At 40.5% G+C, this 17,325-nt stretch overlaps 1 protein-coding gene across 2 annotated transcripts in view; it reads left to right on the top strand.

Moving 5' to 3' along the window:
• Nucleotides 1–12,078, top strand: part of thsd7ba (thrombospondin, type I, domain containing 7Ba) — a 261,412-nt gene extending 249,334 nt beyond the window's left edge. For both annotated transcript variants that reach the window (XM_049594673.1, XM_049594672.1), the window contains 6 exons: nucleotides 2,323–2,496; nucleotides 6,829–6,924; nucleotides 8,111–8,193; nucleotides 8,925–9,120; nucleotides 9,474–9,561; nucleotides 9,864–12,078. In XM_049594673.1, the coding sequence (XP_049450630.1) occupies nucleotides 2,323–2,496; nucleotides 6,829–6,924; nucleotides 8,111–8,193; nucleotides 8,925–9,120; nucleotides 9,474–9,561; nucleotides 9,864–9,945 (719 nt within the window). In that variant the 3' untranslated portion in view covers nucleotides 9,946–12,078. The remainder of the gene's footprint in view (nucleotides 1–2,322; nucleotides 2,497–6,828; nucleotides 6,925–8,110; nucleotides 8,194–8,924; nucleotides 9,121–9,473; nucleotides 9,562–9,863) is intronic.
• The last annotated feature ends 5,247 nt before the right edge of the window (nucleotides 12,079–17,325 follow it).

Raw genomic sequence — 17,325 nt, 5'->3', positions numbered from 1 at the left:
AAAGTAACTCTTACCCAACACTGCTGCTGACGTGATATCAGACATGAGACTTGACTCGGGACTTGATTGTAAAGACTTGAGTCTTACTTCTGACTTACAAAACAATGACTTGGTCCCACCTCTGGTACTTTGTGTCTGAATGTAATTTCTAACATCACTACAATATCCCTACAATAACTTATGACGTTTCCTTGCTGTCAAAATTGTATTTACGCCTAGTGTCGTGACTTTTTTCAGCTTCTTTATGCTTTATGTTAACTTGTATAGTAAAATGCTTTTGTTGTTGTGACTAAATGGGGACTTGTCACAGGTGCAGCACAGCATTTTGATCTTCCACTGTTAAATTGTATGATTTAAGATTTCCTTTTAACTACTAAGTAAATCAGGTTCTAATCATACAAGAGATTTTGTGCATCATGTGCTTAAATCTATCTAGCAGTGTGAGCTGGTCCACTGTGCAGTGATATGCATCAGATCAACCTGTTCCCCTTGCAATTTTAACAGCGTTACTGAATTCACTGTTGGCAGTCTGCGGTACACATCAAACTACATGCACACTGCTTTCTGTGATGCATAATGATAAAAGTGCACCAGTGCTGGCAGAGTGCTGCCAGTACTATGCCTGTGTGCTGTATCTTAACAGAGGAGGGGACTTGATAGTTAGAACTTTAGTGTAACTTTCTGATTCTGTAGTTCAAGTAGACGTTGCATAATGTAATGCCAAATTTAGACTTGATGGAGCTCATCCACTTGAGTATATTAAAATTGAGATTGTACAAACAAGAAAAAAATGTGACCTTTGAGATATTTTGAAATTTAGTGAAACATTGAAATCAAACTGTCACACGTCGCCTTTCATTGATCATTCCGGTGAAGAAATTGGGGACCTATGGCATGAAGCATCACCAGGATTATTAATTGTATCTGTTCACTGACGTGGTCAGTGTTATCATTATATAACTCACCATAGCAACAAGAAGCCAGCACATCATAGTTGACTGTCATCCTATGATGCGAACGTGTGTGCTTTTTTTCTCCTTTTATCCATTTTCAGGCCACAGTGTGGATGTAGCCTGTGCCGTTAGCAAGGGAGCTGCTGGCCGGCTGACAGCCATGACCTGCTTCACTTGTCACTGTCAGACTTTCCACACTGAAAATCTGTAATGAAGCTTTATTATCCTTAGGCACACTTAGTTGCCGTGCAAGCCAGCTACACAAGTAACAGAATTTATCGGATTGTTTTGTCATTTTTAAAAGAGAAACACAATCATTATCATCCGATAATATAAGGAAACCTCTGATCTCTTTTGTCAAGACTCTGGCCAAGCAAGACTCTTGTTAGCTTTTGCTGTGAAGAGACACCATCTTGCAGTGCTTGCTTTTGCTCATCTGTCTCGCGCTCTCCTCTGATCCTTGCCTTGATTCATCACTCAGCCCGCCTTTGCTGTGAGCCTTGGCTCAGGATCAGAAGTGTTTGATGGCCGGAGCAGATGTGTGTGTATTAGTGTCCATGTGTGCTGGTGTGTGAAGGTGGCAGGCACAGTGTGGGGGCCAGGGGAGGGGTTGTCAACATGTATGTGATGTACAGAACGTGTGCGTGTGTTGCTGTATCCTGCCGTGTTAGCCACAGCGTGTTTCCACAGGCGTCGCAGCGTGAGGGAAGGGCTGATCGAGTGGATCTGTATGGAGATGAAAGATAATGATACGCGTCAATCCGCAGACAGTCGCTAATGGCCGTTCAGGGCAGAGAAGCCGAGGGTTCTTCTGGCTGAGGGGCTGTGGCAGCGGGTGATATTATCAGTATTATCACTACAGGCTGACTCTATCAGGGATTACATGGCATATTAATTCTTGACTTTCAGTGAAGCAATTGTTGATGTGTTGTTTGTGGACTCACAGAATATGTCAACCGGCATTTATCCTCACAAAACATTTCCCAAATAATTTGAATTTTGCTTCTCCTGAGAGACATGTTTCAGTATTGGGTGCTGCCTTTACAGTTGTGCTCAGAGTTATAGCTTGTATTGTATAATTTATAACTCTGGTTGGTCTATTACTTCTGAATACCCACTGGGCTGTCTGAGTAATTTGTTTTTGTGCATTTAGTACATTATCAGCCGCCGATGTGTGCTGAAGTTGTTTCCGATCTCTTTTAAATGTTCCTGGAGCTAGCAGGGGAGCCAATAAATTGTTCCCTGAAATAGTGTTGGCAAGCTGAATATAAACCACCCTCAAGTATCTGAAAAGAAAGTCTCACAGTGTTATTGATTAAGTTGTGCCCATCAGTGATGTTTTTTTTCCTCTGTGTCTTTTTGCCCTCAGGAGACTGCCATTTGACCGTGTGGTCGTCTTGGAGCTCCTGCCAGCTGACCTGCCTGGAGGGGCGGAGTTTTGAGACTACTGGTCGCCAAGCTCGCTCCAGAGCTGTGATCATTCAGGTCATGGAGAACCAGGGCAGCTGCCCACATCAAGTCTTTGAGACCCAGCCCTGTAAAGGTACTGAGGAAACCACTTATGTCGGAAGCTTATTTTATAGTACATGATGAGGGTTGTCTTAACATAGACTGGTTTGAAATGCCCTAGTTAAAGAATTATAATCAATATTATTCTATCAATAATGGACCACCTGACTACTTGTATGTGAATTGAGTTCATTGTGACAAATTATCCCCAAACTCTGCAGTTCCCCTCAGCTCTACGCAGGTTTATAGTGTCTTTTAACTCAGTGTTTTGGCGTTCTTGCAGCTGTTCTCAGTGAAAAGACTCTGATAAACCCATTATTTGCTACCTGCTCAGCACCAAACAGCAGACACACAAAGCTAATGACTGGCTGTTGAACTTAGTGGAGCATTTATCAGCTAAAGAGCCAAATATTTCCCTCAGGAGTTGGCGGAGTCCAAAAACAGTGAAAGGCAGAGTGAATTTTGGACAGAAACAAATGAATGCTGCTCTGTGCGTGCTTGATGTGTAAATAAGAAATGGCTTGCTATAATGCTCGTTCACTGACCCTCAGCAGACCTAAAAATCTGTTAATGAAAAGACATTATTTATTCATTTGAAGGACAAGTTAATACTATGAAAAGCATTGTTGCACCAGCCTCTTGTGGTTGAAAGCTTGAAGGTTTTTACACCTGTTATCAAACTCAGCTGTGATGTGTATTGGACACACCCTGAGTACACTTCTATATCACTGTAGCCATTAGAGAGAACCCCAACCACTGGAGGTCAGCAACAACTAGGTTTTAACTGCCGTCAAGTTCACCTTTACTCTCTATAAATGGACAAACAATTCGGGGACAAGACTTGGTAGTGATGCAAGGGCTGACCCACAACCCAGAGGCCGGCGGTTTGGGTAAGCATGTTAGAATGTATCGCAGGTTGCAGTGAGGCAGGTCATTAAGTGACAAAGCTGCGTTCTGAGTAAGTTATAAGTCCACCTCCCACCTTCTCTCTCAGTCTCTCTCAAACACACACAGCCAGCAGCTTTATCATCAGCACTGCTGTGCTCAGGGTTTTGCTTATCCGGTTTTTGACCAGAAAAATCTGTTGAACTCTGACATATTTAAATCTCTCGAGTCACAATGGGCCACACAAACAGTGTGTAGGCACAAATCTGTGCTGAAAACGTGTGTATGAATGTTTTAAGCACAAATCTGGGATTAACTGATATTTTCTTACTTACATTTTTTCAGATGAGCAAATTTAGAATTCCCTCAGACCATCACATCACAAATGATGTAAACAAATAATGTTCACCTTTACCTTTTCACTAAATGCATAATAATTCATAATTAATCCACCCATTTTCGTAACCGCTTATCCTCTTGAGGGTAAGCGGGAGCCTGGAGCCTATCCTAGCTGTCGCAGTTGCAAGACTACCGCAGGGCTGACACATAGAGACAGACAACCATTCACACTCACATTCACACCTACAGGCAATTTAGAGTCACCAATGAATCTGCATGTCTTTGGACTGTGGAAGGAAGCCGCAGTACTCTGAGAAAACCCACGCTGACACAGGGAGAACATGCAAACTGTGCACAGAAGGGCTCCCTCCTGGGATTGAACCAGGAACGCTCTTGCTGTGAGGCAACAGTGCTAACCACCACACCACTGTGCCGCCCATAATTCATAATTAATGTCATAATTAGTATATTCTACCATAAAAACCGAGCGTCCCAGTTCCAGCTCCCACTACATTATATGTGAATATCCATATTGACATGTAACAGTTTGGATTTTTATTCTTTTTATTGAATATGCCTGTAGGCTAATGATGGCTTCTCCCACCAATTTATAGTGCCATGATATTATTATTATTACTATTAATAGTAGTAGTAGTATAATAAGAGACTAACATGTTTGAACATGTTTGCAGAGTGTGACAAACAGCGTATCAGCTGTTTCCCACTGGGGAGACATTCACAGACACTCACCAGCAATCTGACACTGGGGTGTTAGGCCCTTAATATGTGCATAGAAACAACTTCACAGCTTTCTCCATGATATATCTCAAGGCAAACGTATCTCCTTATGTAGAGAAATAGAGGCGTGGCAGCATGCTGATTGCAAATAGCTGGCAGGACCCTGTCAGTTTAGAATGTTTCTGATTTCCTGACAACGAGAACAAAATCAGCCAGTTCGCAGGTGTTGTGAATCTGACGGTAATTTTGCGTGCGCGCTTATTTTATGTGTAGAGTAAGAACATTTCTACACACATATTATTGAATGAGGCCCAATATGCTGTAATAAATACTTTGTACAGTTAAAATACGGTAACACTTCACTTGAAGGTATCTACGTAGGCTATGACATGACACTGTCATGAACCTGTCATGAACATTATGTACATGTCATAAACATTTATGACTGCTGTCATTAAGTGTCATTCAGTTTTTGTAATGACAAGTTAACACTGTTTGGGTTGTCTTTGTCATGACAAGTTGACATTAAATTTGTTTGGGATGTCCTCATAATGACAAGTTGACATTAACCAGGATGACATTAGCAGAAGATGTCTTTGTCATAACAAAAATAATCATTATGTCAACTTGTCATAAACACAAAAAGAGGTGCATTTCTTGTTAATGTCAAGTTGTTATGACAAAGACATCTTCTGGTAATGTCATCCTGGTTAATGTCAAGTTGTCATAATAAGGACATCCCAAACAAATTTAATGTCAACTTGTCATGACAAAGACAACTTCTGGTAATGTCACTTTGATTAATGTCAAGTTGTCATAATCAAGACAACCCAAACAATGTCAACTTGTCATTACAAAAACCGAATGACACTTAATGACAGCAGTCATAAACGTTTATGACATGTACATAATGTTTATGACAAGTTCATGACCGTGTCATGTCATAGTTATGGCAATGTCATGTCACTCTTATGTAGATACCTTCAAGTAAAGTGTTACCTAAAATACTTACCCTCTTAGAATATTTAGGCCTAACACTGTGTCCTAACAGCAAGCAAGCATCTCTGTCCACACTGAATCCCGTACTAGCAAATAGTTTGCTATTAGCAATGGTCATTATCAGAAACTTTAAGCTCCAGTTTTAGTTTGATTGATTATTGCGTATGTGTGCGGGTCGGTGGGTTGGAATGGCTCCTCAGTGGATCAGGTTTGTGGGGGTTTAAAAAAACACCTCATCCTACACATCACTAAGCCTGGGATATTTAAGAATGAAAGCCTCTAATCCTCCAGATGCATCAATGATGTGGAAATCATCTTAAACATTCAATACACATCAGATGTACTCATGAGGGCCACAGAAAGATTTTTTTTCCCTCTCCTTTGCCCTTGAAACTACACTCGAACGTGTATTGGGGCAGTTTTACCTTGGAAATTCATGAGGGTATTTGCACCGTGACAATACACTCGTCAGCCCACACACTGCCACAGCTCATAACAGATATTTGAATTGGAGGCTGCTTTTGGATTTCACTAACTATAAAACTGTCGGTGTGTCGGTAAAATGCCAAAACGTGGTATAACAAGTGCTTACTAACTGGTTTTAAAGTCATCACTGAAGCTGTGACACAGGTTTGCACTCAAAAATTACAAATTTGATTAAAAGGCTGTTAATTAAGTGTGAGTATTTGGACATAGAAGAGTCAGAGCTGCCACAATACTTATCCAGTTTTGATAAACTGGATGAAGGCATCTTTTTGATTTGACCCATTGACTTCTTACATGTACTGAGTTTATTTTTGTACACTATCATAAGCTTCTTAACTTATGTTCCATTGTTTCATTAAATGGTCTTGTACTTTTTTGATTGCTGTACCTACAAACTTTTATGTCTTATTAGCCACCAAGTCTTTAGTGTGTTTAGAGCCAGTTCTTCTTTCCCCTAATTATTAGTCGCTTTTAAAAGGTGCATGTATAATGTAATTGTCAGGTACTTAGCTTTCATTCTAATACTGCACTCATGTGAAGCTAAATGTGTAGCTTAAATATAGAACATGTATTTAAGGCCCTTTCCTGCAGTGTTTCTTCTATTTGTAATCTTGCCATTCAGTCTCCCCAGTAGCTCCCCCCAGGAAAATAAGAACTTTCCTTTTATGATATAAGAGGCTTTTATATATTTCCAACCGATTTACATCATATTATTTCCTCCAAAGAGGCCTTTGTCTTGTAGCAGCCTGCTTCAGAGGAAATGGTGCCCCTTTCTTTTAATGTGTCCTACCTTATAATATGGAGTAGTGGGGCAGAAAAGGAAGTGGTGGTTAATGTCCATGGGAGCCCAACGACAGGGCTTTATGCCCAACACAAACTGCTAATGAGCATCATTTCTGCCTTTCTGCCATTGCTGCAGGGGGGAAATGCCACAGTTACCAGTGGAGGACAGGAGGATGGAGCAACAATGAGAGAGCAGTGTGGTGTCAGCGCTCAGATGGTGTCAATGTCACAGGTGATTAGTTGCCGTGTCTTCCGGCTACCCTAGGGGCGTCGTGCAGGAGCACTCGTAGGAACACACACAGACACGCACTGCTATAGAAATACGAATATCTATGTATATCTGGCTTAATGCACACTGCAGCCAAAAATGTCCCAGTTCTGTTTTTATTCCCCCGCACTGAACTGAATCAGTGTGAACAGCGAAAAAGCTGCACAGGGTCTCATTTTTCAATCCAGTCTGGATCACATGGATATGTGCTACAATATCAGATTGTTTGATCACTCAAAAAGGAATTTGTAAGCGTTGCCATGACAGTAAGTGAATCTTCTCTCATTCATCTGAAAAAGCTGTCACACCGGTAATTTTGGCAGAGGTGGTTGTAGCAGGTGGTTTAGGAATACATTTAGATTTCCTTGTCGGTTCAGGAGATAATTGAAACGTTTGGAAATAAGCAAGAAGGGTGGACACAAAAAACAGATGTGATATCTTTTGCATAATTGTTGTTTACAGTATCATTATATTTTATATGGGTTATACCCTACAAATCAGTTACTTTACCCCCTGCAGAAAATCGGATGGTATCACTTCAAAATTGTGCATGACAGCCTGCAGTGTGAACTCTCTGTCTCACACACTCATACACACACGGTGCAACACACACTCACAAAGAATAATTTTAGTATAGTGTTCTAGTTGAATTTAACACCTTATTTGATCTGCCCATACTCAGTGGAGCCTCCATTGATTCCTCCTCTCCCTCTTAACATAAGTAATCAATAAGGCAGACTCTGAGCTGGAAGGCTTACAATCCATATAAATATAATCATGCATTTGTATTTGTGGGAAGAAAAGCAGGCGTAAAGAAACAGAACAAAGGTAATAGCGCTGTGGGAGCGAAAGCTTTAGGCGAGCTTGATGTGCTGTAAATAGTGGGTGAATGTGATCTTATCGCTGTAAGGAAGTGTTTCTGGCAAATATGAGCCCAGAAGGAATAACCTCCCTCTGCAGAGAAGGCAAGAGCCCAAGGCATTATTCTTTGATATTTTGACATGCAATTTTCCATGTTGGAATTAAAATGTTCACAGATTGATCAGGGACCTTGATAGGCAACTGAGCCCATTAATCAGATGTGACAGTACATTAATTTAGTGATCAATGGCTAGAGGAACAGAAATAAGAACCTGTTGTCTTCCTTCAGGGGGGTGTTTCCCGCAGAAAAGGCCGACCACGGTCAGACACTGCCATCCTCCGTGCACCAAACCCTTCTCACACTGCACGCCGGTAAGATCATTACACTTTGATCAGGCAGCTGTGATCTCTTTAATTCTCACTGTGCTTTTGGCTGTTTCCTGCCGCTGCCACATTCTAGGTGAGGAGTGAAATGGATTTTGACAGATGACATTTCTAATTGTCAAGAACAGGCATTTAAATGATAATCACATTAATACCAATGAATGTGGGCTCAGTGTCATTTAGGGAGTACACCTAGATGGTGGGGGGACTGCACACAAGTAGCCTTGGAAATGACAAAGAATAGTCTAAGCTTGAAGTTTGACTGCCCCTTAGAGTACCATCCATGTAACTGCACTTAAAAATGCAAAACAACGTAGCACTGATGCATGAAAGGAGCATTTGACATGTTTTTTTTTATTATTATTTCTTATTTAGATGCTTTATGAAGATGAAATGCCATAAAACGTTATCATTATTGCAACTGATTCCAGTCTGGGGTCTTTTTTGTTTGTTTGTTTTTTGGCCTGGCTCATTTTCATCAGTCTGGGATGAATCTGGGACGTGTCTGTATGTAATCTACCCCCTGCGGAGCACAGTGTAATGTCAGGGTTAGGATAAATCAACCTGCTTTAATAGTAGGGAGTATTTTGAAAGAGTAGAGTAAAGCAGAGTAGTCCCAGTACATGGCAGACAGTTTTATTGGCAGTGTTTTGCAGCAATAGGAAAGTAATGATTGCAGTTTTGTGCTGGCTGCAAATGATGTTCTTCCCCCTATTTAGAGCGGAGTGTGTGGGTGTGAGAAGGGTTACACTGAAGTGATGACCACGCACGGCTTCTTGGACTACTGCAATAGAACCCCGGGGGTGGACAACAACAAGAAAGCTGATGTGAAAACCAACTCTGGAAGATTAAAACCCGGGCCGTCTCAGGCCCAAGACCTCTTCAGCGAGTGGACCTTACGACCTGTTGGCCCAGGTACTGAAATGGAAATCCTCTTACAGCTCGACCAGTGTGCCTGAGATCATTCCTGCCTTTGAACCTGCCTTTGTAGCTCTAGGATCACTGGGCCGGGGGTGGAATCCATTCTAGGTCAAAGTCTTTACTTGGGCTCATCATTATATGCTGTAAAAAAAAGCTCAGTGGACCACAAAAATGTCAAGGCATTCTAGTTGCTCCACTGCAGTATGTTTGAAGAGTAGCAATAAACCTGCTGCTTTATTCTGAAATGTGAGCAAAAAAAAAAAAATTCTGAAGATCTCCAGACAAAAGATTTAGCCGTAAATATATTTAAAACTTTGTATTAAAACTGCTGCTTTTTGATTGCACAGATGGAAGAGTAAAGCTGTGGGTTTACGCCGTGACTGCCGTTGGATTCATCTTAATACTCTTCATTATTGCATTATCATTCCTGGTCTGGTATGTACTATATTGCTTTCTTAAGAGATTCCTCACTGTGCACAATTTCAAGAACAAAAGCGCCATTGTAGGCCACACACAACACACTAAACTCTGAGAAACAAAGCAAATTCCTAACCATCTGCTTTCCTTGAAAAACACCCTGTCAAGTATGAGTTATATTCCTTGCAGTATTTTGTCTGATGCGTGCAGCTGCTATCAGATAATGGGATTCTTTGTAAGAGACTGAAATCAAGTTGGGCTGCCCTGTGCTGCTAAGTCAGATACACTGTCAGCTTTTCTTTCTTGTCTATTTATTTCAGTAAGCCATCCAAAACCACTAAGACGTCTCCTCCACCGCAGAAGCCCTTGACCCTGGCCTACGATGGCGACATGGATATGTAACCAGGCTGCTATACCTCATAAGGACGCGCTCAGCCTCGGACAGACTCCTGACTGCATTCAGATTGTTGTTTATTGTCGACTGGGGGTGACTATTTGCTGTAGTGGCAATTGTATTGTAAAAATGCAGCAGACAGACAGCGACGATCACACGTGATTTGCTGCTGAAGGGCAGTGTAGCCCAGAACTTTCCTCCCCGCAGAAGAGGAGGGACCAAAGCCGAACATGGTGAAAATGAGACAGAAGGTCTCTGGGGAAAAATGGACTTCTAGTTTCTTTTTTAAACTGCTTGCAATGTGAACGCACAGTTGAAGCACTGTTTTGCCAACAACATGTCACAAGGACTTCTAAAAGGCAAAGACAAAGTGGATCCACAGGTGTTGATTTTTTTTGTGTGTCAAGAATCAGAGGGACTACCTGATTATTTGTCTTGTGTTTGTGTCGTGAGGGAGACGAAACATCTCGAGTCAGCAGTCACTCATGACATTCAAAGACGGAACAACAGAACATTTGGCATTTGACTTTGTCTCATCAGTGCTGGATCTTTGTAAAAGAAAATGTCACACGCCTTTTGGGTAAACAAACAGCCTTTTTTTGAATTTTCTGAGAATAAACAAGATGCTCTATGCACTACGTTAGTGCTTATTCACTTTTTTCTTTTCCTTTCAAATGACTTTTCTAGTGTTTTAATTGTAATGCAAGTTGTTGCTGTCAGATTGTGTTTCGTTGATGATGCCATATGTTGTGTATATGTGGAAACCAAAAGCAGGCTTGCCTTGAGTTTAACAATACAACGATGCAGTAGTTCCTCCTCCCTGATCCTCATGAGCGTCACAGCCACTGAGGACTAAATTAAGAAACAACCTCAAGATCGTTGAATCTTGTCCCTGAAACATGGCAGACTGCTTCAACGACAAACGCAGTCAAGAATTAGCAGAAAAACACACACAGACCTTTAATGCAAATTATCAAATACCAGCATGATAAAGCTCATACCTCATACACACTCTTTCATCAAATGCAAAACAAAAAAAGCACTGATCAGCAAAACGGATAATAGGAAAAGAGAATTATCCACGAGATCACACACAGTGTATTTTTAGAGCAAGTATACTTCTTTCAAAGGGGTGTCGTGCTTCATTTTCTTTTTACACCATGTCTTTTATACCATAACGGCCAAATACAAAGTCAGCTGACTCACAGCAAGGTGAGAGACTAGTTTTGACAGGATTGCTTTCTTCTCTTCCTTTTTTGTTTGTTTGTTTATTCCTTTTGCACCACAAAGACAGGGCTCCAAACATGAAAGACAGCAAATACCAAATATCTGTGAGCACATATTAATGAAGTGGGTTATCTCTTATTTCTGTTTCTCTAGCTGGAGTACATAAATAATTACTTTTCTTTTATTCAGCCCTGGAATTGTGTCGGATGTCCACTTGGAGTACAAAGCATCCACAATTTCTAGTAAAGCATCTTAATAGGCCCTAAATGCTTCGATTTATTATCATTTAGACATGAATCCTTCAGTGCATTATTCATGCAACCCAGTGGAGAATTAATTTCCTGATACTTGGTGGTTTTGGCACTGACCAGAACTGACACGGTTTCTCTTTCTGCCTCCACAAACTAAAGATTTGGTCTTGTGTTATCTGACCGCCTTCTGAATGTATTTTAGCAGTAACTCTATAATCTTAACGGCTGTGCAAACATGGTTGTTACATGTTGTAACAATTGTATTTCAGCAGCTGTGTGTATGTAGGCATGCTTGATCCATTTTGGCAGAGAGTGTGCCGAGTGGCCTTGCAAAGATTCTGTTTTACAAGTTGCCAAACATTTCAGAGTAGTTTCTTTCAGGCGGTGTTTCTAATATCTGGCTGACAAAGGGACATATGGTAAATGTTAAGTCAACGTGAACTCCAATTGTGAGATTTTGATGATTTCTTGCTAACAGGATCAACTAATTAACAAGTTATCTGGGCATATTTCCATCATAAAACAACAAACAGCCAACACTTCTGACCTGATTCTATTGGGTTATATCCAAGAAAATCTCACTCATTGTTTACAGTACCATGCTATTTGTGTTACTATTGTGTGTACATGGAGAGCTGGACAAAAATGCAAATAAATTGTGGAACCATGTGCAAATAAAACGCTGCATTCTGTCCTTTTTGTTGCGCATTTCAGAGTTCAAACTTGGTGAAATCTTTGTGAGAGAAATGCTCTAGTCCTGCTATGATCTTCAACGGCTCCTTGACTCTCAAATCCTGATAAAATGTAATTACTGATACAGGCTCCAAGGCAGAGCCCAGAATATATAAGCAGCTGATAAGATTCATCTTGCCCTCCAGTCAGATTCCCACTCTGATAGTCCCAGGATGCTCACAGGTTGTGAGGCAAGCAGTGTTTAAATCTTTTGTCTCATCGAATTCATTTATTTAAGACTGTCACTTTTGTTTAAGGGAGGGTTGAAATCAAATGCTTGTGTCACGGCCATCTGATCGGTGGCAAAGACGTGGGCTGATCTTGTCATGTCCAATTCATGTCATTTTGGTAGCTCTCAGGACATATTTGCAGGTTTCGGTGAAGACGGTTTGACAATGGCGTGTCTAGCTTTAATCAGGATTCATTTATCACGGCAGGCTGGATCATTCTAATAAAACACAGTGTGCTGTAGTTTGTTGCAGAGACAGAGCTTGATGAATATTTAGTGGGAACAATGAATAACCTTTTAAAATAATGAATGTTTATTATCATTTATTACAGAGTTATTATATGTGTGTCTTCCCCTCCACAGAATGATGAAATTCTTAAACTTTTCATCACTTTGCTGGTGATATTTTAGTTTCCCAAACTTATTATTTCACTGTATTTTCCTGAAAGAAACAATAAACTAAATACTATACATTTCTTGGACTGTATTTACAGAATAAAGCCTGTATTAAACATCAGTTTTTGATGGTAGAAAACATGCAACCATGCAACAGAAGCCACAAGCTGGACTTGAACCAGGAATCAAAGTTGCATGTTGCTTGTACACCACCGACCTCTGGACCAACACGACCCTCCTTATCTTTATGATACTTACATCAAAGTGTTAAGACCAAAGCGGTGTAAATGCCTGAGACTACCCAGCAGTCAGTCTTAATCACTAGACCTGAGTCTGATGGATGAATGATGACATGTCTGCTATCGAACAGCGAGTGCAACTGTCACTGACATTAGTAAGTTACAGACGATAGAAGATGCTGAGGTTTCTGAGAGATTTAGAGTTTCAGGCTGGGGAATGAGGGAGTCTTTAAAACTCCAGTGCTGCCTGTTTGAGTTGTTTCCTCTCTACTTAACCTGCGATAAAGAGATTACAGCAATGCTAGTGGACTATACGGCAATGTTGGTCTGTCAGTCGATTGGCCACTTTGACTGAACCAGAGACCATCTCACTAAATGTGGGTCAGGGGTGTAAGGTGTGTGTGTGTGTGTGTGTGTGTGTGTGTGTGTGGGGGTGGGGGTGGGGGGTGGGGGTGGTTAGATGTACGGTAGCTCGACTGCATCACACTGCTGTGGTGACAAACCTGTCAACAGACAAACAAACAAACATATTAACCCCTAGGGTTAATATCCAGGATCACACACACACACACACACACACATACAGACTCAAAAGGTGAAAACCATACCACCTACTTGATGGATTGACATTAAATTGTGTTCGTACATTAATGGTTCGAAACCCACCTGATTTGTGGTTTTGTGTGAAATGTCTCTGCAACTATTACCAACATTCATTGGTAAAATTCATTCATGTTGGATTAACTATAATCCAACATGAATAGACCAAAAACTCAGTTGCACTTGTGTTAAGTGCTAATTAGCAAATGCATGCTAACACACTAAACTAAGGGCCCTATCTTATCCCTGGCACAAAGTGACTCACAGCTCGGCACAACTGTCATTGCTAGTTTCAGACTAATGCAGATGCCATTTTTACAGCCAACTCCCATGTTGTGTAAGTACAAAATATACTTCCGTCAATCTGAGCATCCATGGGCCATGTAGACCTTAAAAATGAGATGTGGTCAGGCATGTTGTTGTCACATGGCTATTTTGAGGCAGCAGAAAGCGACTGACTCACTGACCAATAAAAACCTGGAACAAAGTCAGAATGGTGCAGCACTTTCCTGCTATTTAAAAGGCACATTGTTCAGATAGTAAGATGTGTGGATGGGTTGTACTGAGGAATAAAGTAATTATATTCTCTCCAATGTGAACGCAGCATAGAGCAAAGTAGAGCTGCTGACCGGTGCTGCCCCGCAGCAGACTCCCTATCAAGAGAGTACTCTGCACAAACAGCATAACTTCATTGATTATTTCAGAAACTTAAAGTTTAATGCTGTTTCCGCTCTCAAGTTTGGAATTACAGTTTTTAGTTTTGCTGCTTATATGACACACAGTGACTGAGGTCCCACGTGCAAGCGCTCCAGGCATGAAAGGAAATGCGAGACAACACTCTGAGTGGTTGAATTCATGTTATGCCTAAAACACATCTATGATTAATTAGGGAACTAAATACAGCCCCTTTACTGCTTGCGCCTTACTTTCTGCTCAGAGTATGTGCTGCTTACCTCTTAAATACGAAGCTGAACAGGCCCTAAATGCACTTGCAGCATGCTATATCCTTTAAATAGGGCCCTCTGATGGTTAACACATCAGTATAACCTGCTAAACATCAGCATGTTAGCATTGGCGCTATCATTTAAACCAAATCAGCTCTGTAAAGCCTCACAGCACTGCAAGTGTGACTTTAAACTCTCATTAAATATGACCTTTGTGTGGCTACAGTCTTGTATAATGTGTGTGTGTATGAGAGAGACAGAGAGACAGACAGTTGTTTACTTTGATATCTTAATGAGTATCTGGTACTGAATTAGACTTGAGTTGGTCTGACTGGGTTTCTGCTTCATCAGTTGCAAGAGGGAGTTCAATCCAAAGATGTGAGGCTTGGTAAAAAAAAAAAATAAATAAAAAGAAAAAAGACTTTTCCGCCCACTGACTTTTTGTCTTCTTGGTTTTAGGTATAATTATCCTTTTTGTACAAAGATCAGCACCTTGCAACCTGTGAGCGTGGAGGTGGCACATGGAGAACAATGAGGTCAGATAGATAAAATGGTGCAAGCTTGTGTAATTAATATAAAGGACTTTGAAGTTCAGCCTGGTTTGAACTCTGAGCCAATGATGGCAGGACAGTTTGATGCAATATGGTCAAGTTTCTAAGCTTTAGATCGTGTTCTGCCAGCAGTATTTTATATAAGCTGAAGGTTTAATGTTTGCAAGAGGTCAGAAAATAGAATGTTGCAGTCAAAAATATTTTTCTTCCAGGTGGACAAGTTATGATGTATTGATTTCTCTGCCAGTTTTAGAGGCAAAATACATCAAGTAAACACAAGAACAAATTAATATACAGATTCACTTGTTCAGTGAAAAGCTGTTATAATTGTCATAATGGTGATCCTTTAATTAGTAGATGGCACAAAAATGGTCTTTAATACAGTATGACTTGAAAAGTGGCTGGGACATAAGGACTTAAATGGCATGGGTTGGGTCCTTTCCCAGAACATGTTGAGCATCAAACACTGCAGTCAGGCACATTTCTATGCACACATTTATGGTGGAAATGTCTTTATTTGCATTATGTGAAGGAAAACACAAAATGCAGGCAGCAGATGACATTCCAAAATATAAAAATATAATGCAATAAGGTTTGTAGGCATTCTGTACTGCTTTCAAATATTACAGTTTTTCTTGGTTGCTACAAAATGCTTAATGAAAGTCTTCTCTTGCAAATGTGTTGACATGTTGTCATTAGTGTTACATATCTTTCACACCCTTTTTGTAAAGAATTAATACAGATCTCACTGGAACTATCTTGTGTTTAATGTGTCAAACAAAAGGAAAACGTTTATTCACAGCTAAAAGAAATTACTTGCTTAATTATAAAGCCCTAATTTAGCTGTGTGAAATTCCTTTGCACAACTCTTCAATCCATAATCAGTCTTTATTCATCTTTTAAAGATACAGTCTATGTGTTGCTGTGTTGCAAGCCTAGATCAGAACATTTTTAACATATTCTGTTTTTAAAAAGTCATGTGGGCAAAATCAGTTATTTCAAAAAGTGGCGGGGACATGTCCTCAGTGTTCCCATTGTAAATGGATAGGATTCTAATGGCCCAAGACTCCAAATGATGCAGAAATCATGTTGCAAAGTCCTGAAACAACGTGAGTGTGAGTGCTGGAGTCATCAGCGGAGACCAGATGACTGCAGTGAATCTCCTGAGGAACAGCTCATGTCCATAAGAAATATTCACCACAGAGGTGTGTGTCTAAAAATGGGAAATTGTTATGGTCTTTTATCTAAACACCACCATTATGAACCACTAAGTCATATCTGACTAAAATCTCCCTCTCAGGATTCACTCCCTGGATTAACATCTTATCACATGGGGTCTGTGGCCTAATTACAATCTAATTTGAGTTCTTGGCCTAATTCCTGCCTGACATTATGACGACTAAAATGTGGGAGACATGGACAGGCAAAGAAATGAAAGCATTTAGTCTTGTTTTTATCCCAAAGTGACCATCTTCAGAAAAAAAAAATTGGGGAGTGTCGCAATGAGTCAAGACTCTAGGTGTAGGTAATGGGGGGTCTGGGGGTCTCTCCTCACAAGAAAAAATCAAAATGAAAGCTCATTACCTATTATTTTATTTCACATACGCAAGCACAGCTGTACAGTATACGATAAAAATATGCATTAAATTAAAGCTACTACTGTCTATATACATTTAATATGCAGTGTAACATAAGTGACACTTTAGGGCCTGTGTCCACACTGCGTTTTTCTTCAGCAGAAAAGCGATGGCAGGGAGCTGGGTAGCTCTTAGGCACGCCAATCCCTTTTTTAAAAAACCTGCCCTGCATGGGTATGTTTCTATGACCACAATATCTTGGCATTAACATTAGCTGGGTAGCTAACATAACACTACATCAACAGAGGTTGACTACACAGTCAACAACAAGCCTACAGAGTGAACTATGATAAAAGCATGACACTCACCAACAATATCGACTGTCAACCAGCCGATCTGCTGCCAAAAAAATAGCTTTTCTGTTTTTGCTGTAACAGTGGACATTAGCCAAGCTCATTGGTTCTCAAATGGTGTGCTGTGATGCTGGGATGATGGGATTATGTGATAACTGCACATTATTATTGTAATATTCAACTGGGCCTACACAAAAAGTTATGAATGAATTTTAAATTGACTGTATCAGTATGTTGTATGCAAACATTTCTTAATAAAGAGGTAAACTCTGGCTAAAAATGTAATTTA

Source organism: Epinephelus fuscoguttatus, linkage group LG13 (assembly GCF_011397635.1).
Source record: "Epinephelus fuscoguttatus linkage group LG13, E.fuscoguttatus.final_Chr_v1".
Taxonomy (NCBI): domain Eukaryota; kingdom Metazoa; phylum Chordata; class Actinopteri; order Perciformes; family Serranidae; genus Epinephelus; species Epinephelus fuscoguttatus.
This window is presented reverse-complemented; position numbering and strand designations above follow the sequence as displayed.